The sequence below is a fragment of the Saccopteryx leptura genome, chromosome 6, assembly GCF_036850995.1.
Source record: "Saccopteryx leptura isolate mSacLep1 chromosome 6, mSacLep1_pri_phased_curated, whole genome shotgun sequence".
NCBI classification, from domain to species: Eukaryota; Metazoa; Chordata; class Mammalia; order Chiroptera; family Emballonuridae; genus Saccopteryx; species Saccopteryx leptura.
The window spans coordinates 48,776,277-48,803,617 of NC_089508.1; the positions used below are offsets into that span (position 1 = coordinate 48,776,277).

General features: G+C 37.6%; 1 protein-coding gene across 2 annotated transcripts in view; it reads right to left on the minus strand.

Annotated features, from left to right (window-relative positions):
• Positions 1-27,341, minus strand: part of ATL1 (atlastin GTPase 1) — a 77,752-nt gene that overhangs the window by 27,007 nt on the left and 23,404 nt on the right. For both annotated transcript variants that reach the window (XM_066344342.1, XM_066344343.1), the window contains 5 exons: positions 22,118-22,365; positions 16,157-16,291; positions 15,059-15,163; positions 13,292-13,342; positions 10,758-10,814 (listed from right to left, as the gene is read on the minus strand). In XM_066344342.1, the coding sequence (XP_066200439.1) occupies positions 10,758-10,814; positions 13,292-13,342; positions 15,059-15,163; positions 16,157-16,291; positions 22,118-22,365 (596 nt within the window). The remainder of the gene's footprint in view (positions 1-10,757; positions 10,815-13,291; positions 13,343-15,058; positions 15,164-16,156; positions 16,292-22,117; positions 22,366-27,341) is intronic.

Consider the following 27,341-nt stretch of genomic DNA (forward strand, 5'->3'; position numbering starts at 1 on the left):
TAGCGCCTGAGGCACAGGCCACAGAGCCATCCTCAGTGCCTGGGCCAACTCTGCTCCAGTGGAGCCTTGGCTGCGGGAGGGGAAGAGAGAGACAGAGAGGAAGGAGAGGGGGAGGGGTGGAGAAGCAGATGGGCGCCTCTTCTGTGTGCCCCGGCTGGGAATCGAACCTGGGACTCCTGCACACCAGGCTGACGCTCTACCGCTGAGCCAACTGGCCAGGGCATTAAGGGGATTGCTTTTAACTTTTGCCCACTGAGTATGATGTTGGCTGTGGATTTGTCATAGATAACCTTTATCATGTTGAGGTATGTTCCCTGTATTCCTGCTTTCCTGAGAGTTTTGATCAAATGCTGGATTTTATCAAATGCTTTTTCTGCATCTATTGACATTATCATGTGGTTTTTGTCCTTCCTTTTGTTTATGTGATGAATCACATTGATTGATTTGCAAATATTGTACCAACCTTGCCTCCCCAGAATAAATCCCACTTGATCATGATGTATTTTTTTCACGTATTGCTGGATCCAGTGTGCTAATATTTTATTGAGAATTTTAGCATCTAAATTCTTCAGGGATATTGGCCTATAGTTTTTTCTTTGTGTTGTCTTTGCCTGTTTTTGGAATCAGAATTATGCTCATCTCATAAAAGGAGCTTGGAAGTCTTCCCTCCTCTTGAATTTTTTGAAATAGCTTGAGAAGGATAGGAGTTAGTTCTTCTGTGAATGTTTGGTAATATTCGCCTGTGCAGACATCTGGCCCAGGGCTTTTGTTTGTTGGGAGTTTTTTTATAACTGTTTTGATCTCATTTGTTGTAATCAGTTTATTTAGGTTTTCTGATTCTTCCAGATTGATTATAGTTTTCAAGGAATTTGTCTATTTCATCTAGGTTGTCTAATATTTTGGCATACAGTTCTTCATAGTATAAGGTCTACTGGAAAGTTCTGTCCTTTTCTATCACAAGTTTCGACACGTAAGCACGTTTATTTGGCGCATGTGTGCCTCTCTATTTTTATCACTTAATGTATACATACTGATGTAGCAAATTAACTAAAACAAAGTTAATTCACGTTAGTCTTATGTGTGAAGCCATAGCATACCCATGGCTACTGGTAAAGTTCACTTACGCCACTGTAATTTTTACGAATTTCAACAAGGAAGAAATGCTACAGAAGCATGTCTGTCACATCCACCATATTCCCCGGACTTAGCAGCCTCCGACTATCACTTGTTTTTGTCCTTACAAAATTTTTTGAAGGGCAAAAAATTCAAAAATGAAGAAGATATCAAACAAGCACTGGTTCAATTTTTCGCATCAAAAGATAAAACTTTTTTCAAAAATGGGATATACAAATTGCCCTCACACTGGCAAGAAATCATTAATAATAATGGCAATTATATTATTTAATAATGTTTATTGATGGTAAGAAAAATTTGTATTTTGTTTTATTCCAAAATTGGACAGAACTTTCCGGTAGACCTTATATTTTCTTACAATCCTTTGTATTTCTGCTGTGTCAGTTGTTACTTCTCCATTCTCATTTCTCATTTTATTTATTTGAGTCCCGTCTCTTTTCTTCTTGGTGAGTCTGGTTAAAGGTTCATCGATCTTGTTTACCTTTTCAAAGGACCAGTGCTTGGTTTCATTGATCCTCTGTATTGTTTTTTAGCCACTACGTCATTTATTTCCGCTCTGAACTTTTTTCTTTTTCCGCTCTGATCTTTATTATTTCCTTCCTTCTACTTCCCCTGGGCTTTACTTGCAGTTCTTTTTCTTGTTCTTTTAGTTGCACAGTTAAGTTGTTTGAGTTTTTTCTAGCTTCTTATGGTATGCCTGTAATGCTATGAACTTCCCTCTCAGGACTGCTTTTGCTGTGTCCCATAAATTTTGAGTTGTTGTATGCTCAATTTTATTTGTTTCAAGGAAATTTTTTATTTCTTCCTTGATCTCATTGTTGACTCATTGTTATTTGGTAATATGCTGTTTAGTTTTCAAGTGTTTGAGTGTTTTTCAGTTTACCTATTGTAGTTGATTTCTAGTTTCATGCCATGTGATCAGAGAAGATGCTTGATATGATTTCAATCTTCTTAAATTTGTTGAGACTCATTTTATGCCCTAACATGTGGTGTATCGGAGAATGTACCATGAGCACTTAAAAAGAATGTATATTCTGCTGCTTTAGGGTGAAAGGTTCTGAAGATATCTATTAAATCCAGTTGCTCTAGTTTTCCCTTAATTCTGCTGTTTCTTTGTTAATCTTCTTTCTTGAGGATCTATCCAGTGATGTTAGTGGGTATTGAAATCCCCTACTATTATAGTATTGCTGTTGATCTCACCCTTTATGTCCATCAAAGTCTGCTTTATATATTTAGGTGCTCCTATATTAGGTGCATAGATATTTATAATGGTTATCTCTTCCTGTTGGATTGCTCTCTTTATCATTATGTAGTGACCTTCTTTATCCCTTACTATAGTCGTTTTAAAGTCTATTTTTTCAGATATAAGTATTACTACTCCAGTAGTAGTATTTTCATTTCCATTTGTATGAAATATTTTTTTCCATTCTTTTACTTTCATTCTATGTGTATCTTTTGTTTTGAGGTGGGTCTATAGTAGACAGCATATGTACAAGTCTTGTTTTCTTATCCATTCAGCTACCCTATGTCTTTTGATTGGAGTATTTAATCCATTTACATTGAAGGTTATTATTGATATGTAGTTGTTTATTGCCATTTTTTTCTTTAAATCTATATTCCTTTTTTAATATATATATATATCTCCCCACTTTGTTCTGTCTACAGCAGGTCCCTTAACATTTCTTGCAGCATTGGTTTGGTTGTGATGAATTCATTGAGTTTTTTTTTTTGTCTAGTAAGCTTTTCATTTCTCCTTCAATTCTAAATGATAGTCTTGCTGGATAAAGAAATCTTGGTTGTAGGTTCTTGTTCTGCATTACTTTGAATATTTCTTGCCAATCCCTTCTGGCCTCAAGTGTTTCTGTTGAGAAGCTGGATGTCATCTTTATGGGTATTCCTTTGTAGGTGATTGACTGTTTTTCTTTTACAGCTTTTAATATTCTTTCTTTATCTCTTAGCTTTGGTATTTTGATTATGATATGTGTTGGTGTGGGTCTCTTTGGGTTCTTTTAAATGGGGTTCTCTCTGCTTCTTGAACTTGTGTGACTCTTTCCTGCATCAATTTAGGGAAATTTTCAGTTATAATTTCTTCAAAGAGGTTCTCTAGTCCTTGTTCTTTCTCTTCTTCTTCAGGAACCCCTATTATGTGGATATTGTTTTTCTTCATGTTGTCACAGAGCTCTCTTAGAGTTTCCTCAGACTTTTTGAGCCTCTTTTCTTTTTGCTGTTCTGTTTCGGTGCTTTCACTTATCTTGTCCTCTAAGTCGCTGATTCGATCCTCTGCTTCATCCAGCCTGCTTTTAATTCCTTCTAGTGTGGTCTTCTTTTCTGATACTGTGTTTGTCATTTCTGTCTGGTTTTTTTCTTTATGATTTCAGTATCCTTTTTGATGCTTTCAATTTCTTTAGGTGCTTATTAAGTTATCCATTGTAGCTTTGAGATCCTTAAGCATCCTAACAATCATTATTTTATACTCTGCATCCAGTATTTTGATTACTTCCATTTCATTCAAATCTTTTTCTGGGGATTTTTCTTGTTGCTTCATATAGCTTAAGTTTCTCTGTCTTCCCATTGTTTCTGTGTGTGGCTTGCAGGCTTGTTCAAGTTGTGGTCTCCTTAACTAGTAGAGCCACTTTAAAGTCTTAATTTGGACCTGTGGTGGTGCAGTGGATAAAGTGTCGACCTGGAAATGCTGAGGTCGCCGGTTTGAAATCCTGGGCTTGCCTGGTCAAGGCACATATGGGAGTTGATGCTTCCTGCTCCTCCCCCTTCTCTCTCTCTGTTTCTCTCTCTCTCTCCTCTCTAAAAAAAAAAATGAATAAAAAAAAATAAAGTCTTAATTTGCCTGCTTTCAGTTTGCTTAACTCAGAAGGGAGCTTGTTTACTGATCTCAGCAGGGGGCTTATTTGAAACTTTATCCAGGAATGTGGTGGGTGTGACCTCTGAGAATCTGAAGGCATGTTCTGACAGTTGCGCTCTGGGGGTGGGGCACGTTCTCAGTATCAGAAGGGGGAGGTGTATCTCTGGTCTTCCTGGAAACCTGTTACTGCCCCTCCCCCTTACTTCCTGCTTTCTGCTGTTTTTCACGCTGATTGGAGCTGGAGAGCTTTTTGGAGGTGGGACACCCAGAACCACTTTAGGCTTGTGCTGGGTGGAGGGATCAACCCCTCTCCCAGCTATAGCCACCTCCACACTGGTGAATGAGTCAGCTTCTCAGGTCAGCCCAGACAGTCCTCTCCCCATCACCGTTTGTCTCGCTCTCCCCACTTTTCTCATGCAAGATGAGTTAGTCCTCAAAGCCCTCCTTTCCCCATGAGCCCCAGGCAAGTGGCTGTGAGTGATATTTTCTGCCCTGTCCCTTTAAGGCACCCTAGCTGCTTCCCACATACAGAACTTTCACTCTTCTCCCCACTCAATGCTGTCCATCTGTCTCCTCCAGTCCCTGGATTTCTGGGCTGGGTCTCCGGTTCTGAAACCAAGGACCCCTGTCTCTCAGGGTCTCTCTCCTTGTAATGACAGCCCTTCTGGACCCTCAGCCTTAGCCTCCCCTCACTCCTGGGAGCAGGGGAACCCCCACCATGCCCCCACACTCCCTACCAGGATCGATGTGGATTCTTCTGTGCTCCTTGGTTTTTGAGACCTGTTCTTTTAGTCCAAAGTTGGTTTTTCATGATGATTGTTCCTAAAGTAATTTGTAATACAGTTTGGTGGTGGGAGCTGGCAGTTTGTGCATCTCCCTACTCTGCTGCCATCTTGGAATCCTCGTGAATGGTATACTTCTTTAAAAATTATATCTGCTAGTTGGTAATTGCTGGTTTTGAGACACACTATTGATTTAAAGATTTAAAATTTTTATGATATGACACCTACAAAAGAACTGAGAAGTATATTATTAAGCACATTAGTAAAATGAACACCTATGTGTCCATAAACCCACTTAAATAACTGAACCTACTAATAACAGTGAAGCTCCTGTGTGTCCCTCCCTGATGGAACCCTATTTCTCCTCTCCAGTAGTAACCACTATCCTAGATTTTGCTTTCAATATAGTTTTATCACATATGTATATGTATTCTTAAACAACACACTGTTTAGTTTTGCTCATTTTTTAAGAAATTTTTTCCATTGATTTGGGAGAGAGATAGGAAGGGAGAGAGAGAGAAGTATCAACTCAATGTTTCACTTAGTTTTGTACTCAATGATTGCTTCTCATATGTGCCCTGACCAGGGGATCGAACCTGCAACCTCTGGCACACTGGGTCAATGCTTTATCCACTCAGCCACCTACCCAGGACAGTTTTGTTCATTTGTGAACATATTAAGAATGCCATTATATTATAGATGGTCTTTAAGAGGCAATTTTTTTCACTCTACAGTGTGTTTTTGATTGATCTATCTTGAAGCATGTAATTCTTATTAGACTCTTTTATTTTCTTTAGGGATCTTCAGTTGTTTTATTCCCCTCTTAATTTGTTTACATAACTATTTTTCTGCCTTTCTTTTTTTCTAAAAACTTTTAGGGCTATATTTTTTTCTCCAAGTACTAGTCTCTTATAGTATTTAATTTTCTACATGTACAATTTTTAAAGCATTTAGTTCTCAGTATTTTCAAATTTTTATTATGATTTTGACTTAACCCAGAAATTATTTCTGAAATGTGTATTTAAATTTACATAATATGCTTTTTAAAATGAACACTTTCTTATTAACTTTAAATTATTCTGTGGTCACAGAATGAGGTCAGTATGAATTCAATCCTTTGAAATTTGTGGGAACAAGTTCTGTGGTCAAGTATGTGGTAAATTTTTGTAAATGTACCCTCTATGCTTAAGAGGAATGTGTATTCTCAATGTTAGGCACAGTATTTTATACATGTCCAATAAAACAAGTTTGTTAATCCTATGTTTTATATCTTCTCTATCTACCAATTTTCTACTTGTTTGACCAATCAATAGTTAGGAAAGCTGTGTTTTAATTACCCATTTCCTCATGATTCTACCAATTTTTACTTTATATATTTTGAGGCTATTTGACATACATATTTAGAATTCTTGTCCTAGTGAAGTGAACTTTTTGTCTATATCAACTTCTTTGTGTGTGTGTGTGTGTGTGTGTGTGTGTGTGTGTGTGACAGAGATAGAGACAGAGAGAGGGACATATAGGGACAGACAGGACGGGAGAGAGATGAGAAGCATTAATCATTAGTTTTTCATTGCAACACTTTAGTTGTTCATTGATTGATTTCTCATATGTGCCTTAACTGGGGGGCTACAGCAGACCGAGTGACCCCTTGCTCAAGCCAACGACCTTGGGTTCAAGCTGGTGAGCCTTGCTCAAACCAGATGAGCCTGTGCTCAAGCCGGCGATCTTGGGGTTTCGAACCTGGGTTCTTTGTGTCCCAGTCCAGTGCTCTATCCACTGTGCCACTGCCTGGTCAGGCTGTCTATATCAACTTCTTTATTCTAAATAATTCTTATTGACTTGAAGCCTACCCAGGTTTTCTTTCATGTAATATGTACTTGGTATATATTTTTCCATACTTTTATTTTCAAATGAGTATGTTCTTATGCTTTAATATTTCTTATAAATAAGTTATTAGTTTCTTTTTTTTTAGTTTCATTTTTATAGAAATTAATAATCTCTTAACTGGAGTTTAAATCTATTTATATTTATTGAAATCATGAATATATTCGGACTCTACCGTTTTGCTTTGTGGTTTCTTTTTGTCCCTATTTTTCCTTGCTTCTTTTTTTTCTTGTCCTTTTTAGAGTGCCTGAAATATTTATTTGTTCTTTTCTAATACTATTTCCATCCTCTATGGCCATGGATGCACAATATTCTAGTTATATTATTCTTGTGGTAATCCTTGAAATCTTAACAATCACTTGTAATATTTTAAAGTGTAGGTAATTTTAACATTCCTCCTGACTGATACAAGAACCAAAACTTACAGTCTATTTTGTCCAGTATTTTGGTTCTATCTTCTTAAATTACCATAAATTATTATTATTTTGTATTTTTCTGAAGTTGGAAACGGGAAAGCAGACAGACTCCCGCATGCGCCCGACCAGGATCCACCCAGCACGCCCACCAGGGGGCGATGCTCTGCCCCTCTGGGCATCACTCTGTTGCAACCAGAGCCATTCTAGCGCCTAAGGCAGAGGCCACAGAGCCATCCTCAGTGCCCGGGCCAACTTTGCTCCAATGGAGCCTTGGCTGAGGGAGGGGAAGAGAGAGACAGAGAGGAAGGAGAGGAGGAGGGATGGAGAAGCAGATGTGTGCTTCTCCTGTGTGCCCTGGCCGGGAATCAAACCCAGGACTCCTGCACGCCAGGCCAACGCTCTACCACTGAGCCAACCAGCCAGGGCCAGAAATTATTTCTTATATAGACAATGCTTGTTTATATTTACCAACTTGTTTACTCACAACTCATTCTTGTATTATTAAGAAACACCCTTTTATCTCTAGTAAGGGTTTTGTTTTTTTTAAAGTTTACCTCATTTGATATTAACATAGCTATAATGTATTTCTTTTGATTGATGTTTACATAATAATACTCATCCCAGCATCAGCCTCTATCTTCCCCTCAGATCACAACAATTTTTTACTTTTTTTTTTTTGTATTTTTCTGAAGTGAGAAGTGGGAGGCAGAGAGACAGACTTCCGCATGCACCCATCTAGGGTGTTGCTCTGTTGCAACTGGAGCCATTTTATTCTAGCGTTTGAGGCCATAGAGCCATCTTCAGCACCTGGGCCAACTCTGCTCCAATGGAGCCTTGGCTGCAGGAGGGGAAGAGAGAGACAGAAAAGAGAGGGGGAGGGTGGAGAAGCAGATGGGCACTTCTCCTGTGTGCTCTGGCTGGGAATTGAATCCAAGACTTCCACACGCTGGGCTGATGCTCTACCACTGAGCCAACCTGCCAGGGTCTTACTATCTTATTAATACTCGTTTGTCCAAATTTTTAATTTTCTTTTGAGTGTTTTTAATTGTTGTCAGGAAGAAGGTTAATCCAAATTATCTAATCTTCTCTTACTGGAAGCATAAGACAGTCACCCCTTCTTTCTTTCTTTCTTTCTTTCTTTCTTTCTTTCTTTCTTTCTTTCTTTCTTTCTTTCTTTCTTTTTTTCTTTTTAAGTAGATGAGGGGAGATAGTGAGACTGACTTCTGCATGCACTCCTCACTGGGATCTACCCAGCAACCCCCACCTGGGGCTGATGCTAGAATCAACCAAGCTATTTTTAGCACCTGAGGCTGCACTTGGGCCAACTGACCTACCCCCAGTGCCCAGGGCCAATGCTTGAACCAATTGAGCCAGTAGCTGTGGGAAGGAAGAGGGAAAGAAGGGGGAGTGAGGGGGAGAGAAGCAGGTGGTTGCTTCTCTTGTGTGCTCTGATCAGGAATTGAACCCAGGACATCCATTCATCAGGCTAATATTCTTTCCACTGAGCAAACCAGCCAGGGCCAATCATCCTTTATTTCTTTTGTTTTTTTATTTTTAGTGAGACAGAGAGAGGGACAGACAAGGACAAACAGGAAGGGAGAAAGATGAGAAGCATCAATTCTTCATTGTGGCACCTTAGTTGTTCATTGATGGCTTTCTTATATGTGCCTTGACTGGGAGGCTCCATCCAAGCCAGTGACCCCTTGCTCAAGTCAACAACCTTGGGCTTAAGCCAGCAACCTTGGTCTTTAAGACAGTGACCTTTGGGCTCAAGCTAGTGACCATGGGGTCACATCTATGATCCCACACTCAAGCCAGCAACCCTGTGCTCAAGCTTGTGAGCCTGTGTTCAAGCTGGCAACCTTGGAGTTTCGAATCTGGGTCCTCAGCATTTCAGGCTGATGCCCTATCCACTGCACCTCTGCCTGTTCTGGCAGTGATCATTTATTTCTTAAGAATATTTAATATGCTCATATAGTAGACTGTCTCCAGTAAGGCTCCCAAGATCCCTGCCTCCCGGTATTTCCATATTTGTTTAGTCCTGTCCCATATTATGCCAGGGTTAGTCTGTATGTTCATTAGAATTTGGCAAAATTCTGTCTTATGCTTAAGATGTCTTCACTTCCAAAATTAGATTATAAATGATTTCTGTTTCTCTCTTGGCCACTCTTTTTGGCAAAGGGATCATTTGTTCTGAGGAGGGTTCCCTGTGAGCAGCCCTATGGAAAATTCCACATGGCAAGGAATTGAAGCCTCCTGTCAACAACCATGTAGTGAGCTCAGAAGTGGGCCCTCCAGTCAAGTCTTCAGATAATGTCCCCCAGCCAACTGTTTGAGCAAGACTTCTTGAGAAACATTAGGCCAAAATCACCTAGCCTAAGCCACTCCAGATAGATTCCTGACCCTCAAAAACTGTGTGAGATAATAAATGTTTATGATTTTAGGATGATTTGTTATGCAGCAATAGATAGCCAATATAACTTATTTTAAATTATTTTCCATCTGAGCCAATAATTGTACTTTGCCCTTTATTAGTTGTTCAGTTTTCTTGTGTGTTCACACTCCCCCAGGGCATGATCCATTTCAGCTGGTGATGTGTATCTGAAGGGAGGGGCTGAGTTCTAAGGCTTAGCTTGAGCCTCCTCTGATAAGCTCAGGCTGACTCCATTATGCTTCAGATATAGACAGTCTTTGGTGTTTAAATCTGTTCCTCCTCCAGGTAACTGTTTTTAAGGACTGTTTGACTTAGTTACCATCTCCCGAAAAGGCCAGACTGTCTGCTTATACCACCCAGTCCAAGTGCAGATATTGCTGATATTATCCTGCTGTCCCCAGCAGAGCCTGAGCTGTTTGCTGTTCTTCTGATAGCAGGTAACCATTCCTACAGGTCAATGTGTAAGAAGAAAAGGGCACCACCAAAAAACTGTCTTTGGTGCCAGCTTTTGCTGTGCCTTATAACCACCTTCTGTTGTGCCAGGAGTTTTACTTGGCTGGAGGTTTTATGTCTGACAAACATCAAATTTTTTTGTGTGTGGTTTTTATGATTATCCCTAGGGTTGGGTTTAAGAGAGAAAAACTGATATTCTACAGGAACCAAAATATCTCACTCATTCTTTTATTTTCCCTTTCCTTTTTTTTTTAACTTGTTAAATTTAATTTAATTTTATTTTTTTACAGAGACAGAGAGTCAGAGAGAGGGATAGATAGGGACAGACAAGAACAGAGAAAGATGAGAAGCATTAATCATTAGTTTTTCATTGCAACAACTTAGTTGTTCATTGATTGCTTTCTCATATGTGCCTTGACTTGGGGGCTACAGCAGACTGAGTAACCCCTTGCTCAAGCCAGCGACCTTGGGTCCAAGCTGGTGAGCTTTTGCTCAAACCAGATGAGCCCAAGCTCAAGCTGGTGACCTCGGGGTCTTGAACTTGGGTTCTCCACATCCCAGTCTGACGCTTTATCCACTGCACCACCGCCTGGTCAGGCTAACTTGTTAAATTTTTATTTCCCCAGTTCTATCTTCTCCTTGCATTTAGTAGTATTAAATAGGTATTCAAAAGTGCTTTTTAAATGAAATTTTTAAAAAGAGAAAGAAACAGATCCTCTCAATTAACTAAAATACCTGCTTATGGTCTTTAGGAAAATTTAATAAGAATTTACCATCATTTAAACCCAACTCACCTGAAATGGCTTCAGGAATGTTTCCTCCATTGCCAGTCTGCCATACTCAGTGAAAAGCTAGAAGGAAAATTACACACACACACGCACAAAGAAATCTTCAGTATCTGCAGTGTTACTTTTTGGCTTTCTTCCATTTATATTTTTCCCCAAGCTGTAAGATAATACTGTATTATTTAGATTACAATAAAAATTTTAAGGAATTATTAGGTAATACAGTCCAGTAATGAGATATTTTAATATTAGGGACATAAAGTACATTTTAAAAATAAAGTTTTCATGTTAAAGCTAACATCTTTTATATCTGGAATATAGGACAATTTTTGGTAGGGAAGATAGGGAGAAAGAAACATATTAAAATGACCTTTCAAAGCAGAACTTGCAAAATAGACCAGTGAGCAATATATAAGGTCTACCGGAAAGTTCTGTCTGTTTTTGGAATAAAACAAAGTACAAATTTTTCTTACCATCAATAAACTTTATTAAATAATATAATTGCCATTATTATTAATGATTTCTTGCCAGCGTGAGGACAATTTGTATATCCCATTTTTGAAAAATGTTTTATCCTTTGATGTGAAAAATTGAACCAGTACTTGTTTGATATCTTCTCCATTTTTGAATTTTTTGCCCTTCAAAAAATTTTGTAAGGACAAAAACAAGTGATAGTCGGAGGCTGCTAAGTCCGGGGAATATGGTGGATGCAACAGACATGCTTCTGTAGCATTTCTTCCTTGTTAAAATTCGTAAAAATTACAGTGGCGTAAATGAACTTTATCAGTAGCCATGGGTACACTATCGCTTCACACATAAGACTAACGTGAATCAACTTTGTTTTAGTTAATTTGCTACGTCAGTTTGTATACATTAAGTGATAAAAATAGGCACACATGCGCCAAATAAACATGTGCTTATGTGTCGAAACTTGTTGTGATAGAAACGGACAGAACTTTCTGGTAGACCTTATACTATGCAGGATATATTTATGAAAGTTGTCTGAGAACCCTTAATAGCACCAGGCCTGGATTATTATTTAAAATGTGAAAAATCAAATACACCGTGATCTCACATTTCTTATTGCTCCCTATTAGACCTGAGGGGGTGACTGTGACCGGGCCTCTGGTGATAGTTTCATCCAGAGTGGCTAAGTGGGTTTCTCCACACGTACATAGCAAAAGCCACTGCATACACAAGAGGGACAAGCCATGGAGGCTTCTCAGAACTGGAGGAGAATGCTGACACGGAGGATTCCCATCCACATGCCTCTCCTGTGGGAGCTATGGGAATCTAGAGCAAAGGGTAATTACTAGGTATCTGATTAGGGTGATTAAATAGAAGTTTGGAATATCATATCTAAAAGGCAGCTGGTCCAGGGATTAGACACTATCATTAGACCCATCTACTAACATAAATTGAACTCACAAATTGAGATGTTTTCATTTATAGAAAAATTTTAAATGATCTCAAAAAAGATAATGTACTCAATCTCAAAGTCCAAAATCAGTCCTTTTTTAGAAATCCCTAAAACCAGTGTTAAACAGTACCATGCTTAAATAACTAATATTACTTACTATAGAAACATCTAACAGTTACTCAGCATACAGGCTATCTGTCATAAATGGTCAGTGAAATGTACAAGAAATATATTTGGAAGTAATGCTGGCTATGAACTTAAATGATATTTCTGACATTACCAATGACCCTGTCTTATCATTCTTTTGCTCTCTGTTAAATTTGTACATGGTTCTTATTAAGATAAAATCATAAACTGAAAGCAAAATTTTCTATAAAATACATAGAGGGCAACTATCAGAGAAACAATAGGCTTTGCTATGTAACCAATATAACATGAATTGAAAGACAGCAGTGTTATAGAGATGAGACGCATCTTTGTGAAATATCTAATCTTTTACTTGAGATTTACATGCTGCTTGGAGAGAAAAAGGAGCACTGAGCCCAGACAGATGACTACATTTTTATCCCCACTCTACCACTAATTAGCCACAGGAATTTAGGCAAGTCATTTATTTCTTTCAGCCAAATTTCCCTCATGTATAAAATATGAAGTATAATTAGGAGTCACTGAGGTCTCTTTCAGATCTAAAATAGAATTCTATGAGTTATAGCTCCTCATGGTTCTTAGGTATAAAGTGGTCCACAGTGCGGAGGAGGGAAGCTGGCATACGACCGCTATCATACTAGCAATGACCTTAGGATTTCATTTTCTCATTTTGAGTCATTTTTGAACCAAAGATTCTTTTTCTATTTTAATTTGCCACACATTTTCACATATGCAGGGCCAATAGCAAATGGCATTACAGAAAGAAAGGAATTTGAAAGCTGCTTTAGAAAGAATATAACCCTATAAGGTTGGAACAAGAAACCTGGAAACAGGACAACCTCCATTTGATAATGTTTCTAAATCTTCTGAATTGTTAAGTTTGCCACATAGAAGATCCAAAAAAAAAAATCTTGAAGTTCCACTATTCATGTTCAAAAAGTTACTGGATATTAAAAAAGTGTATAAATATTGTTACCTGAAGGTGCTGAAGATCATCCTCCTGGACATTTTGGGATAAGTTATATACCTTGATTAGGAAGTAAAGTTAAAGTGAGAAAATAATTAGCATCATCCTCAGCACTCACTCTGTCATTCTCTATTTTTATAAATATCAATTATCACAAACTTGAACTCTCGTACATATATTCTTGTATCATGATATCTATAAGTAAGACCTTAGTCAGGAGTAAGAGAAGCTTGAGAGACAATAAACAATGTACAAGGATCATAAAATTGTTCCAGAAATGCAACAGCCACCGGTTCTGGGGGCAGAATATTAAAATTACTTTATGAAACTGATTTAACCATTAGTCAATAAAACACTCCTTCTTATAAATAATGGTAATCTAAATCTGAATAGCCCATATATAAAATTGTCTTGAAAAACTATGTTGACTTCTTCACAATTGGATTATCTTAGGTATGTCTACAGAAAGTTTCATGATGTGGAAGTTAGATTCTGATATCCTGCTCACACCAGTAAACATATGCATTAATGCTTTGTGAACAGATCACTGTCTCAAGGTGAAATTTTTTTGAGGGACATAATAATCAGTGACTTCAAAAGGAAATTAAGGATGTGGCTATTTCTATGTATTATAGCAAGTAGTATACTTTTAAATAGATCGTTTCTCAGATAATAATGAATAGTCATTACTAAAAGGACTTGGATTTTTCAGTGAAAATAGTGTTTTCAGGTAAAATAGAAATAGTAAAAAGGCAAAGTCAATCTGTTTTTAATTAGCTTGTATAAATGGCTTATACTATTGATTATGAAGAAATTAGGTAAGTCAATATTTTAAAGGATTGTTCATTTAAGAAGTATATTTTTAAAAGCTAGTCAATCATAGGTTATAATCATGGCTTTTTATCTTAAAAGTCCTTTATACAAAATTCAGTCTTCCTTCTATCCACCCTCTCGTGATTGTCCTACCTATACATGATGCCTTCACTGCCGGTTCACTGGCTCCATTCTTCTGTACTTAGAATTTCAGCCTTGATAACTCATCCTAACAACTTTGTCTATCCTACCTTTTTAAACTGTCTTACCTTTCTTTTTAACAGTCTATTTCTTGTCTACTATCCCTTCTTGGTCTTTCCAGTAAATAGGAAATATTTTTCAATTGTCTTAAATTCTTTATGCTGTGTGTTCTATGGTTATAGTAAAATTCTCACAGACTTTTAGGACAACTAATAAAGCCTAAAATAACTTCAAAGACAATACTTTAAAAAAGACAGAGGGAGAAAAAGGAAAGGAAAGGAAAGGAAGACTATAATTTTTACAAGAAGACAGTTACTTTCCTAAATGTATACTGATGTTTTAAAAGGCTGTAAACACATATAAATGTTTACATTTAGAAATGTTCCTACTAGCTATGTAAAGTAAAATTTTGAATTTATAAATCATTTCATTAAATATAACTTATAATGGGTGATCCCTAGATACCTGCATACATTATAATATTTAATATTACTATATTTATTATATACTTTAAACAGAAAATATCAATAAGATAAATATCACCTTTTCTGACTAAAGTAGGCAATTTGAAAACATCAGAAATTAGGTGAGAATAATAAAAACAATTCTATTCATAGAAATCATGAGAAGTGGTAGGCAAATAATATACATGATTTAACATTTCTGTTATCTCACTAGCACAAATATGTAGAAATATATATATATATTCATAATTTCAGGTGAAAGAAGCATCCATAAAAATTGATTAATTTTAATCCATACCTGTATTGAGCTGATCATTGTGCTAAGGGCAAATACTGTGGCTGAATCTCTCAAAGTTGACTGACTATCAAAGGTTCCCTGAGTATCCATCAATAGCACTGCAACCTACAGGCAAGTAGAGTATGTTGTTAATATTTTACCGAACATGTAGAGCAGGGGTCCCCAAACTTTTTACACAGGGGGTCAGTTCACTGTTCCTCAGACCGTTGGAGGGCCGGACTATAAAAAAACCTATGAACAAATCCCTATGCATACTGCACATATCTTATTTTAAAGTAAAAAACAAAATGGGAACAAATACAATATTTAAAATAAAGAACAAGTAAATTTAAATCAACAAACTGACCAGTATTTCAATGGGAACTATGGGTCTGCTTTTGGCTAATGGGATGGTCAATGTCCGGTTCCATATTTGTCACTGCTAGCCGTAACATTGATATGACGTGCTTCCAGAGCCGTGACGCGTGTGTCCCGCGTCACTGGAAGTAGTACTGTATGTGAGCGACACCGCGCTTTGCGGCGCTGCCACATACAGTACTCCAGGAATACAGCACATCTGCATCCTGTGCTCCTCTCACTGACCACCAATGAAAGAGGTGCCCCTTCCGGAAGTGCGGTGGGGGCCAGATAAATGGCCTCAGGGGGCCACATGCGGCCCACGGGCCTTAGTTTGGGGACCCCTGATGTAGAGTGTTCAGGTTACCACAAAGACAACATCATAAGAACTACAGTAAACCATTAATAATGAATACTTATTATTTTTACATATGCCATGAGTACCACAGAAAGTAAAAATATTAATTAGCTGCCAAATATTGTAATGATTAATTTTCATTGGTAATCCAACATAACAGAAACAGCACTGAAACAAAGTTTAGATGTTAGCTGATCTGCTGTTCCATTGTTCTACTATTTTGCCTACCCAGATTGCTAGAAAAGGAAAGAGGGAACATGCAATATAATGCTACCCCACCTCCTTTTTAAACATCATGTGAAATGGCCTAAAATTAGTTTTCAATTGAGAGATTTTGAGAATCCTGAAAAGTAGTAACTGTTGTAAGTGAAAAATCTATTTTCTTTCAGAAAATCACATCATACCTTTTTACCATCAGGTTTATTGATAAGGAAGACTTCACTCCATATCTGGATTCCTGTAGTCTCTCGTTCAGACCCACCTCTCCATGAAAAACCAGTCAATGGTTCATTGTAATCTCCAACCCAATCAACTGATTCCTATAAATTAAGAAAGTCTATGATATGGAACTAGATATATAGTATAGTACTTTCCATTTATCCATTTAGGTCTGTATCTCTCTCAACTCTAGTCAAAAGGAAACAACACATGCACAGCTACTATATTGATACAATTACTTTATTTATTCATCCAAAAAGTAATTACAGAGGAGCAACCATTTGCCACATTTCATGCTAGGTATGGGGATACATAGATATTCTGGACCAGAGGAAGTTCATAGCCTAACAGGGAGAGACATGCTAACAAACCATTATAATGCAATGTATGCATGCCAAAATGGGAGTGTATGTTAGGCATAAGTAAAGCATAAGAAAATAAATAAATAACTCTTGATCACATAAGACTTCAAAAAAGAGGTGATATTTGAGCTAAGACTTGAAAGATCTTTAGGAATTTTCCCAGTGAGCAAACTTGGGTAGGGCATTCCAGAAACAAAGGAATAAAGATGTGAAAGAACATATTAATGCTTCGGTATTGGGGCCTCAAGGAGGGAGTGAATAGGAGGAAGAGAGGCACCTAGTAGTAGGTGCAGAAAAACAAAAATAAAACAAATCTGTTACACTTTAATCTGAGCAAATGCTATTTAAAACAAGTAACACAAGTGTTACTATTTAATGTTTAACAGTTAAAACTCTGAATATGCCTAAAACTGTACAATCCCAAAGAATGTAAAGTTTACTAATTTTGTTCATTCAATTCTCGCACCGGTGTTAAGTAGTGCACTAATGCTGGTATGCTAGAAATAGAGAATAATAAGAAGCTTGCTTGCTTTCAGAGTCTGAGTTGTTTAGCAGTTCTGTTCTTGATTTGTTTGAACTGGCACTAAAGATTCCAGATGTTAATGTCAACGTTACAACAAACAACAAGTGTTGGTGAGGGGGTGAAGAAAAGGGAACCCTAGGGCACTGTTGATGGGAATGCAGATTTGCACAACCACTGTGGAAAGTAGTATGGAGTTACCCCAAAAAATTAAAAATGGAACTGTCTTATTTATGACCCAGTGATTCTACTTCTGGGAATATATCCTAAGAATCCTGAAACACTAATTCAAAAGAATATACATACTCCTATGTTCATTGCAGCCTTATTTACAATAGCCAAAATCTGTAAACAGCCTAAGTGCTCATCAGTCGATAAGTAGATGAAAAAGCTGTGGTACATTTACACATGGAATACTATGTGACCATAAAAAAGAAGTAAATCTTATGTTTTGCAACAGTATGGATGTACCTGGAGATCACTATTCTCAGTGAAATAAGTCAGTCAAAGAAAGACAAGCTGCCTGACTAGGTGATGGCACAGTGGATAGAGCATCGGACTGGGACGCGGAGGACCCAGGTTAGAAACCCCAAGGTCGCCAGCTTGAGCGCGGGCTCATCTGGTTTGAGCAAAAGCTCACCAGCTTGAGCCCAAGGTCACTGGTTTGAGCAAGGGGTCACTCAGTCTGCTGTAGCCCCCCGGATCAAGGCACATATGAAAAAGTAATCAATGAACAACTAAGGTACCTCAACAAAGATGCTTCTCATCTCTCTCCCTTCCTGTCTGTCCCTATCTGTCCCTCTCTCTCTCACACAAGAAAAGAAAAGAAAGACAAGCACTGTATGATTTCAATCATATGTGGAATCTAAGAACAAAATGAACTAAGAAGCAAAATAGAGACAGACTCATAAACAGAGAACAGGCTGACAGCGGTCGGGGGTGGGGAGGACTGGCCTAGGGAGGTAGAGGGATAGAGCAAAAAGAAAAAACAAAAGAAAAAAATACTTATGAACATGGATAACAATGTGGTGACTGCCAGAAGGAGGGAGTTGGAGGAGGATATAGAAGGGACGAATTGTGATAGATGAAGGGGGAGTAACAAACATACAGTATGGTGTACTGAGATGTGTTATAGAACTGGGCACCTGAAACCTGTATAACTATGTTAAGTAGTGTCACCCTAATAAATTCAAAAATATTTTTTAAATTTGCGAAGAACAAAAAAAAGTTAACATCACAAAATTCTTCAAAAAACCCAACTAAAGATTAATCCAAAATGGGTAATTATGGTATAAATACATAATACAAAGTTTCTTTGGGTAGTGTGTCTATTCTGCCAAAAAATTAATATTTGCATCAGAATTGCTACGGGTAAAAGGGTAGGAAAAAAAATCTGGTATGCTCTCTACTCCAAACCCTCTGTCCCCAATTCTAATCTCTTCATCCCTCTGCTTTTGGTTTATCCTAGGCCCCTTAAAGTCCCATTTCTGTGCCATACTTGTCTCAAATGTTACGACACTGTTGGTTGCCTCTGGGGGTAGAGATAAGAGAGAACCTTCTGGGGTAAAGGCAAGATATACTTGATGGGATTTGGGGCTACACAGGTATAAGCCTTTAAAAAAAAAAGCAAATGTACTTGATATTTGTGTGTGTAACTGTATATAAATTTTATAATAAAAGAAAAACTAAATAAATACTGAAATATATAATAATGATGTACATTGAAATATTTATGCGGAAGTATACTGATATCAGGGATTTACTTTGAAATGAATCAAATAAATATGATTAAGAAAAAAAATATATATATATATAATACAGATAGAGACAACAGTGTGGTGATCAGGATGCAATGTGCAGATGATGTTAATTATTGAGTTGTATGTACACTTGAAACCTGCACCCCAATTAATTCAATTAAAAAAGATAAAGTGATATGCCAACAATGAAACATTAAGAACGAACTCAAAAAAATAATCCCCTTCACGATTGCAACAAAATAAATAAAATACCTAGGATTAAACAGAACAAAGAATGTAAAGGACTTATATAATGAAATCTACAAACCATTGTTAAGGGAAATCGAAAAAGATACAATGAGATGGAAGAATATTCCTTGCTCTTGGATAGGAATAATAAATATAATCAAGATGGCCATATTACCCAAAGCAATATACAAATTTAATGCAATTCCTATCAAAATTCCAATGACATTTTTTAAAGAAATGGAACAAAAAATCATCAGATTTATATGGAACTATAAAAAACTCCGAATACGGCCCTGGCCGGTTGGCTCAGTGGTAGAGCGTCGGCCTGGCGTGCAGAAGTCCCCGGTTCGATTCCCAGCCAGGGCACACAGGAGAAGTGCCCATCTGCTTCTCCACCCCTCCCCCTCTCCTTCCTCTCTGTCTCTCTCTTCCCCTCCCGCAGCCGAGGCTCCATTGGAGCAAAGATGGCCTGGGCACTGGGGATGGCTCCTTGGCCTCTGCCCCAGGTGCTAGAGTGGCTCTGGTCGCAACAGAGCGACACCCTGGAGGGGCAGAGCATCACTCCCTGGTGGGCAGAGCATCGCCCCTGGTGGGCGTGCCGGGTGGATCCCGGTCGGGCGCATGCGGGAGTCTGTCTGTCTGTCTCTCCCTGTTTCCACCTTCAGAAAAATACAAAAACAAAAACAAAAACAAAAAAAAACCCCGAATAGCCAAAGCAATCCTAAAGAAAAAGAACGAAGCTGGGGGCATTACAATACCTGACATATATTATGGAGCCACAACAATCAAAACAGCATGGTATTGGCAGAAAAATAGACACTCAGACCAATGGAACAGAATAGAAAGGCCAGAAATAAAACCACATATATATGATCAAGTAATTTTTGACAAAGGGGCCAACAACATACAATGGAGAAAAGAAAGCCTCTTCAACAAATGGTGCTGGAAAACTGGAAAGCCACATGCAAAAGAATGAAACTTGACTACAGTTTGTCCCCCTGTACTAAAATTAACTCAAAATCGATCAAAGATCTAAACATAAGACCTGAAACAATAAAGTACATAGAAGAAGACATAGGTTCTAAACTCATGGACCTTGGTTTTAAAGAGCATTTTATGAATTTGACTCCAAAGGCAAGGGAAGTGAAGGCAAAAATAAATGAATGGGACTACATCAGACTAAGTTTTTGCTCAGCAAGAGAAACTGACAACAAAATAAACAGACAGCCAACTAAATAGGAAATGATATTTTCAAACAACAGCTCAGATAAGGGCCTAATATTCAAAATATACAAAAAAAATCATAAAACTCAACAACAAACAAACAAACAATCCAATAAAAAAGTGGGAAGAGGACATGAATAGACAATTCTCTCAGGAAGAAATACAAATGGCCAACAGATATATGAAAAGATGTTCATCTTCATTAGTTATTAGAGAAATGCAAATCAAAACTGCAATGAGATACCACCTCACACCTGTTAGATTAGCTATTATTAACAAGACAGGTAATAGCAAATGTTGGAGAGGCTGTGGAGAAAAAGGAACCCTTATTCACTGTTGGTAGAAATGTAAAGTAGTACAACCATTATGGAAGAAAGTATGGTGGTTCCTCAAAAAACTGAAAATAGAACTACCTTATGACCCAGCAATCCCTCTACTGGGTATATACCCCCAAAACTCAGAAACATTGATACGTAAAGACACATGCAGCCCCATGTTCATTGCAGCATTGTTCACAGTGGCCAAGACATGGAAACAACCAAAAAGCCCTTCAATAGAAGACTGGATAAAGAAGATGTGGCACATATACACTATGGAATACTACTCAGCCATAAGAAATGATGACATCAGATCATTTACAGCAAAATGGTGGGATCTTGATAACATTATACGAAGTAAAATAAGTAAATCAGAAAAAAACAAGAACTGCATTATTCCATACGTAGGTGGGACATAAAAACGAGACTAAGAGACATTGATAAGAGTGTGGTGGTTATGGGGGGGGAGGGGGGAGAAAAAGGGGGAGGGGGAGGGGCACAAAGAAAACTAGATAGAAGGTGACAGAGGACAATCTGACTTTGGGTGATGGGTATGCAACATAATTGATTGACAAGATAACCTGGACATGTTTTCTTTGAACATATGTACCCTGATTTATTGATGTCACCCTAGTAAGTTAATAAAAAAAAGATAAAGTGATATATGGAAAGAATAGTCAAAGACTCATGTGATAAAGCAAAAACATTAATATTATCGATAGATTCTAGGTAGTGGATACCCAAATTTTCACTGCAAAATTCTAACTTTGCTGCTGCATGCTTGAAAAAAAGTTTTAATAAATGTTGGAGTATAATTATTACAAAAAAAAGTTATGACAAAAGTTACTTGACATTTTATCTATTTTTATTTGTTTTATCATTTGACATTTTAAACCCAATAGCATGTAAAGTTTATGATCATATTACTATGAGGTATCTATTTTTAAAAGAGTAAAAAGTAAAATTCTAAGAAAAATGTAGCAAAATGGCTTCAGACAAAAGTGGCCTGTGTAGTTTGGTGCCCATCAGCAAAGTTGGAATGGTTACACCCCAGTATTTTTAACTACAGGGAGTCCTCAGGTTGTAACAGTGCCAACATGACATTTCAAGTTTACGATGCTCGCTCCCATAAAAAACTTTAAAAAATTGAGATGTGAGTGTTTTGGCTTACTCGGTTTTTGTCATTTTTCTGTTACTATAGTACAGTGTACAATACAGTATATTAGTGTTCTTTTCCTTTTTCTGTGGCTTAGTTATGTTTTCATGTTCTAGATTATGATTTTACAACTGTGTTAGGATAGGTAACTGACTTAGGCTAGGGGGTGTTTTGACTTACATAAAAATTCTGGTTATGCCACTGCCATAGGAACGAAACTGTATCATTACCCGAGGACCCCCTGTAGTTCTTATTTAGTATACATAATGATAGAAATAGAAATAACGGACACTATCAAATAAAAACAAAAAGTGACAGAAGCATAGAAACAGAAAACTTTTTGAAGCACCTCCTACATACCTGGTTATACATGTATCTCAACATGAAGTCCATTAGGAATGATTTTCCTTTTCTAAATGCTCCAGCCACAGATACAGCAACGACCTCCTTGTCTCTAACAGCCTCCGAGAGAAGGATTCGATTTAGTGCAGTTTCATCTAACTCAAAGGAATGGTCATCTTTGACAATAAGTACTTGGACTGGTCCTGCCTTTTTCACTGGCTCTTCCTCTTCTGAGCTCCATTCATATGTCTTTTCTGAAAACCCACCTGTTAAATAAAGTAGCAATTTATTTTGGTAATCACCTCAAAATACCAAAAACTGCATATGCACTTCTCAACTCTCAAATATTTGAAACAGGAACACAGTAGCATTAGCACTGCTCACTTAAAATTAGTTTTTCGTTGCAACACCTTAGTTGTTCATTGATTGCTTTCTCATATGTGCCTTGACCATGGGGCTACAGCAGACTGAGTAACCCCTTGCTCAAGCCAGCGACCTTGGGTCCAAGCTGGTGAGCTTTGCTCAAACCAAATGAACCCACGCTTAAGCTGGCAACCTCGGGGTCTCGAACCTGGGTCCTCCTCATCCTAGTCCGACGCTCTATCCATTGCGCCACCGCCTGGTCAGGCCCAACAATTTTACTTTTAAAATAGCTCTATATCAGTGCAGAGATCTCTGTCTGTAGAGTAAGAAACAAAATCAAAACTAAAGAGTCTACTTTTAGGAAAGAGAAATAAAATGGTTTTAGTGGGCACTTTCTTCATCCCCTAGAAATGTTTTGTTATTTACATGAAAGAGCCTTCCGAAAAATTTTAAAGCTGAACATACAAAGGCGGAAATACATAAAGGAGCTCAGAATCACATATTATTGAAACTGGAATAAATTTCTAACCCAGTGGTCCCCAACCTTTTTTGGGCCACGGACCAGTTTAATGTCAGAAAATATTTTCACGGACCGGCCTTTAGGGTGGGACGGATAAATGTATCACGTGACCGAGACAAATGTCAAGAGTGAGTCTTAGACGAATGTAACAGAGGGAATCTGGTCACTTTTTAAAAAATAAAACATTGTTCAGACTTAAATATAAATAAAACAGAAATAATGTAAGTTATTTATTCTTTCTCTGTGGACCGGTACCCAATGGCCCACAGACCGGTACTGGTCCGCGGCCTGGGGACCGCTGCTGTGGTTGGGGACCACTGCTCTAAAGCATCTAGTTCAGAGCTCCCTCCAATGCATGTATCTCATTTACAAAATCCTAGACTCTTGTCTGAAATTATATACCACATAGCAATGGGAGAATTAAATTGGGTAGGAGCAGATTACAGAAGATCTCAAATCCATGGCAAAGAGGTCTGGAAATAATTCAGTAAATACTAAGAAACTTTTGAAAGTTACTTTATGTGGAGATCTTTTTTACAAACCTGTGTGAAACTAGGTAATTACTAAACCTCTCGGATTCTTCATCTGTAATATGGACACTACTAATACTACCTATTTAATAGGGTTATTGTAAAGATTAAGTGAGTTACTATATGTAAAGTGCTGAGAACAGTCCTCATGACATAGTAAGCTCATAAAGGTTAGCCACCACCACTACCTTGGGACTTTGACTGAATTAAGTATTTCTGGAAAAATTTCTGCATACTCTTTATAAATTTATGTGTATGTGCATGTGCACTTGAGTTTTCTATTAAATTGTCAGAAATGCTATTTTTGACAGAGGTCAACTTTTAGAATTCCTCTTTAATATACAAGAATTTTGAAACCCCAGACCTTGGCATTTGGGGTATATTACAAACCAACTTCAATGTGTCGAGTGGTACATTCTTATATCCACTGCCTTTGTAACTTTAAAAGGTCCTCCTGCTTTGATTCTGGGATCAGCCACATGATTTCCTATGGCAGAAATGCCTCTGCCATTCATCGTGAGAATATCCCCAGACTAGTCTGCCTACTACTGTAGGATGGAAGAAATTGGGAACTTTCAGGAGCAAGCTACCCCTCAGCCATGGGAGAGAGCCAAGGCACAATCAACAGAGTTGCCTAACACACAGTTCAACATGTGATCAGTAAATGCTTGTTTTTCTATGCTCCTGAGGTTTTGTGATTATTTACCATGCAGTATAACAGGCAAACAACTGATACAGCCTACAACCCCTTCCTCTGGAAAGGCAGTACAGTGTAGTGGTTAAAAACACAGGCTCTGATTAAAAACTAGACCTCTGAGATTCAAATCAAGGCTTCCTCATTTCTTAGCTGAGTAACCATAAGCAAGTTGTTGAACCTCTCTGTGTCTGCCTCAAAAGGTTATTCTAAGTTAATATATGCAAGTAACACGCTGAGAACAGTGGCTGGTGCCTAGTAAAAATAATCAGTATTATTGTAGATTTAGGAAACTAAAGCCAAAGATGTAACTAACCTTGTCCAAGAAGAGGAAATACCATTTCTGTATCAGGCCATTTACCATGGATGACTTCTTATGTTATTTATTTATTCCTTTAAATAGTCTAGCAAATTATTTATTATCTTTATTTTTGACACATGAGAAAATTAAGAATTGTATTAAATAACTATCCTAACATCATACCACTAGCCAGTGATATATCCAAGTTCACATTGTTAATAACTGTCAATTTGGGAGCAGATCTCAGGTATCTAACTTCCATCCCAGACCTTTCTACTATAATATTCTGCCTCTTTAGTAGAAATCAAATAACTCTTTAACAACACATAAATTGGCTCATTTGCATTGTATCAAAAGAACAGAAAGTTAAAACATGCACCAATTGATTCTTCAGATCAGGTATATGACCTAGCTTTAAATAATATTAATCTCAAATCAACTCTTAATAATTTTTTTAACAAACTGGGCTCTTAAATAACCTTTCAGCTAAATTTATGAAAATATACTTAAATAGACATTTTTCATTATGTCTAGTTGATAAGTCCTATAAGAGAAAAACAAGGCAATTGTATCTCTTGGTTTAATTTTTTTTTTTTTTTTTGAGAGAGAGAGTCAGAGACAGGAAGGGAGAGAGAGGCTGATAAGCATCAACTCATAGTTGCTTTCACTTAGTTGTACATTGAGCTTCTCTTCACTTGCCTTGAACGGGGTTGTGCCAGTATCCCCTTGCTCAAGCCAGTGACCTTGGACTTTCCATTCCAATGACCTTTGGGCTCAAGCTGGTGAGCTGTAGGATCATGTGAGTGATTCCCCCGCTCAAGGCAGCAACCCCACACTGACACATCTATGCTCAGAGCCAGTGACCTTGGGTTTTTTTTTTTTTTAATTTTTCTGAAGTTGGAAATGGGGAGGCAGACAGACTCCCACATGCACCCGACCAGGATCCACCCGGCATGCCCACCAGGGGGCGATGCTCTGCCCATCCGGGGCATTGCTCTGTTGCAACCAGGGCCATTCTAGTGCCTGAAGCAGAGGCCATAAAGCCATCCCCAGCGCCCGGGGCCAACTTTGCCCCAATGGAGCCTTGGCTGCGGGAGGGGAAGAGAGAAACAGAGAGGAAGGAGAGAGGGAGGGGTGGAGAAGCAGATGGGCGCTTCTCCTGTGTGCCCTGGCCGGGAATCGAACCCGGGACTCCTGCACGCCAGGCCGATGCTCTACCACTGAGCCAACCGGCCAGGGCCAACCTTGAAGTTTTGAACCAGTGACCTGCTCAGCATTCCAAGTTGATGTCTTATCCACTGTGCCACCAACTGGTCAGGTTCTTAGTTTAATTTTTAAATGAGTCATCAGATCACACTGATATGCATATATACATAACATTTATAACTATATTTATATATAGTTGTTCATCTATAAAACAGTGCTATTGAAATATTGCACATCTAACATGCAATTTAATTTTTCATTAATGTAACAGACACATAGCAATACTTTCTGAACAACAGTAGAAAGCATCTGGAGACAATAGAGCCATTGCCTATAGCCATGAATCTCTCTGTAAAGTTAAGAAAAATGGATGTTGTAGCCAAAAGATAACATAGATGTGGGGGTCACAGAGAGTCTGTTTAAATTCCAGCTTCATAACTTTCACATATATGAACTTGTGGAACTTAACCTCCCAATGGCTCACGTTCCTGTATCTGAAAAATGAGATTCAGAATAGTATCTACTTCAGAGAAGCTTTGTGATAAGTAAATGAAATAATAATGTTCATTAAATGAAGACCAAAGAGCCTGACAAGTAGTATGTGCTTAATAATGACGACCACTATTAATAATATTATCTATTCATATTTGATTTCAGTACTACCTGCCCACTTGATTTCAGCCTCAGTACAAAGGCCCCTTTTGAAGACAACAACTATACATTTTCTTTGATAAAGCTCCTTGCCTATGGGGTAGTTATCAACTGAGTACACAACTTATGTGAATCAGGGACCCTAGTCAAATACAGTTTTTTAAAATACAAAAACTTCTTCAGAGCTGAAAAGTAGATTACAACTTTCTACAGACTGAAATAATTCTTTAAACCTGTTTGTAGCAAACTATATATGCAAGATGTACTGTGAATGGAATTTCTGGGTTGTAATTTTTTCAAATACTCAACTTTGCAACATGATACAAATTTTTTTCGAAGTGGCTGTACCAATTTTTCACTCCCCACCCACTCCTAACAATTAGACATCCTGTTGAGCCACATCCTTTCTAACACTTGGTTTTGTCTGACTTCTTAATTTTTGTCAACTGCATAAGTATAACATGGTATCATATATGTTTCTCTAAAGGCTAATGAGGTGAGCACATGTCTTTTGCTCATTTTTCTATTAGATTGTTTGTCTTTTTCTTACTGATTTATAGTGTTTCTTTATATATCTTGAATATAAGTCAATTTTTAGTTATATGTATGGTAAAAATTCTCTAGTTTAGAACTTGTCTTTTCACTTTCCTTAAGCCATTATTGATGAAGAGCAATTATTATTATTAATGTATTAAATTTCATTAATAATTTATTTTATGATTAGCACTTTGTATGTCATGTTTAAAAATTATTGCTTACACAAGATATGAAAGACATTCATATATATTCTTCTAGTTTTTAAATTTTGCTTTTGATATTTGAGTTCTTAATCTATCAGGAATTGTTATTTGTATAAGATGTGAGATAGATATACCAATTTGATTTATTCTGTATTAGCAACAACATTTTCAGTCCTTTATTTATCAAAGCTGGTTCTTTCCTCAAGTGGTCAGCTTTGTAATCTTACTAACAAACAC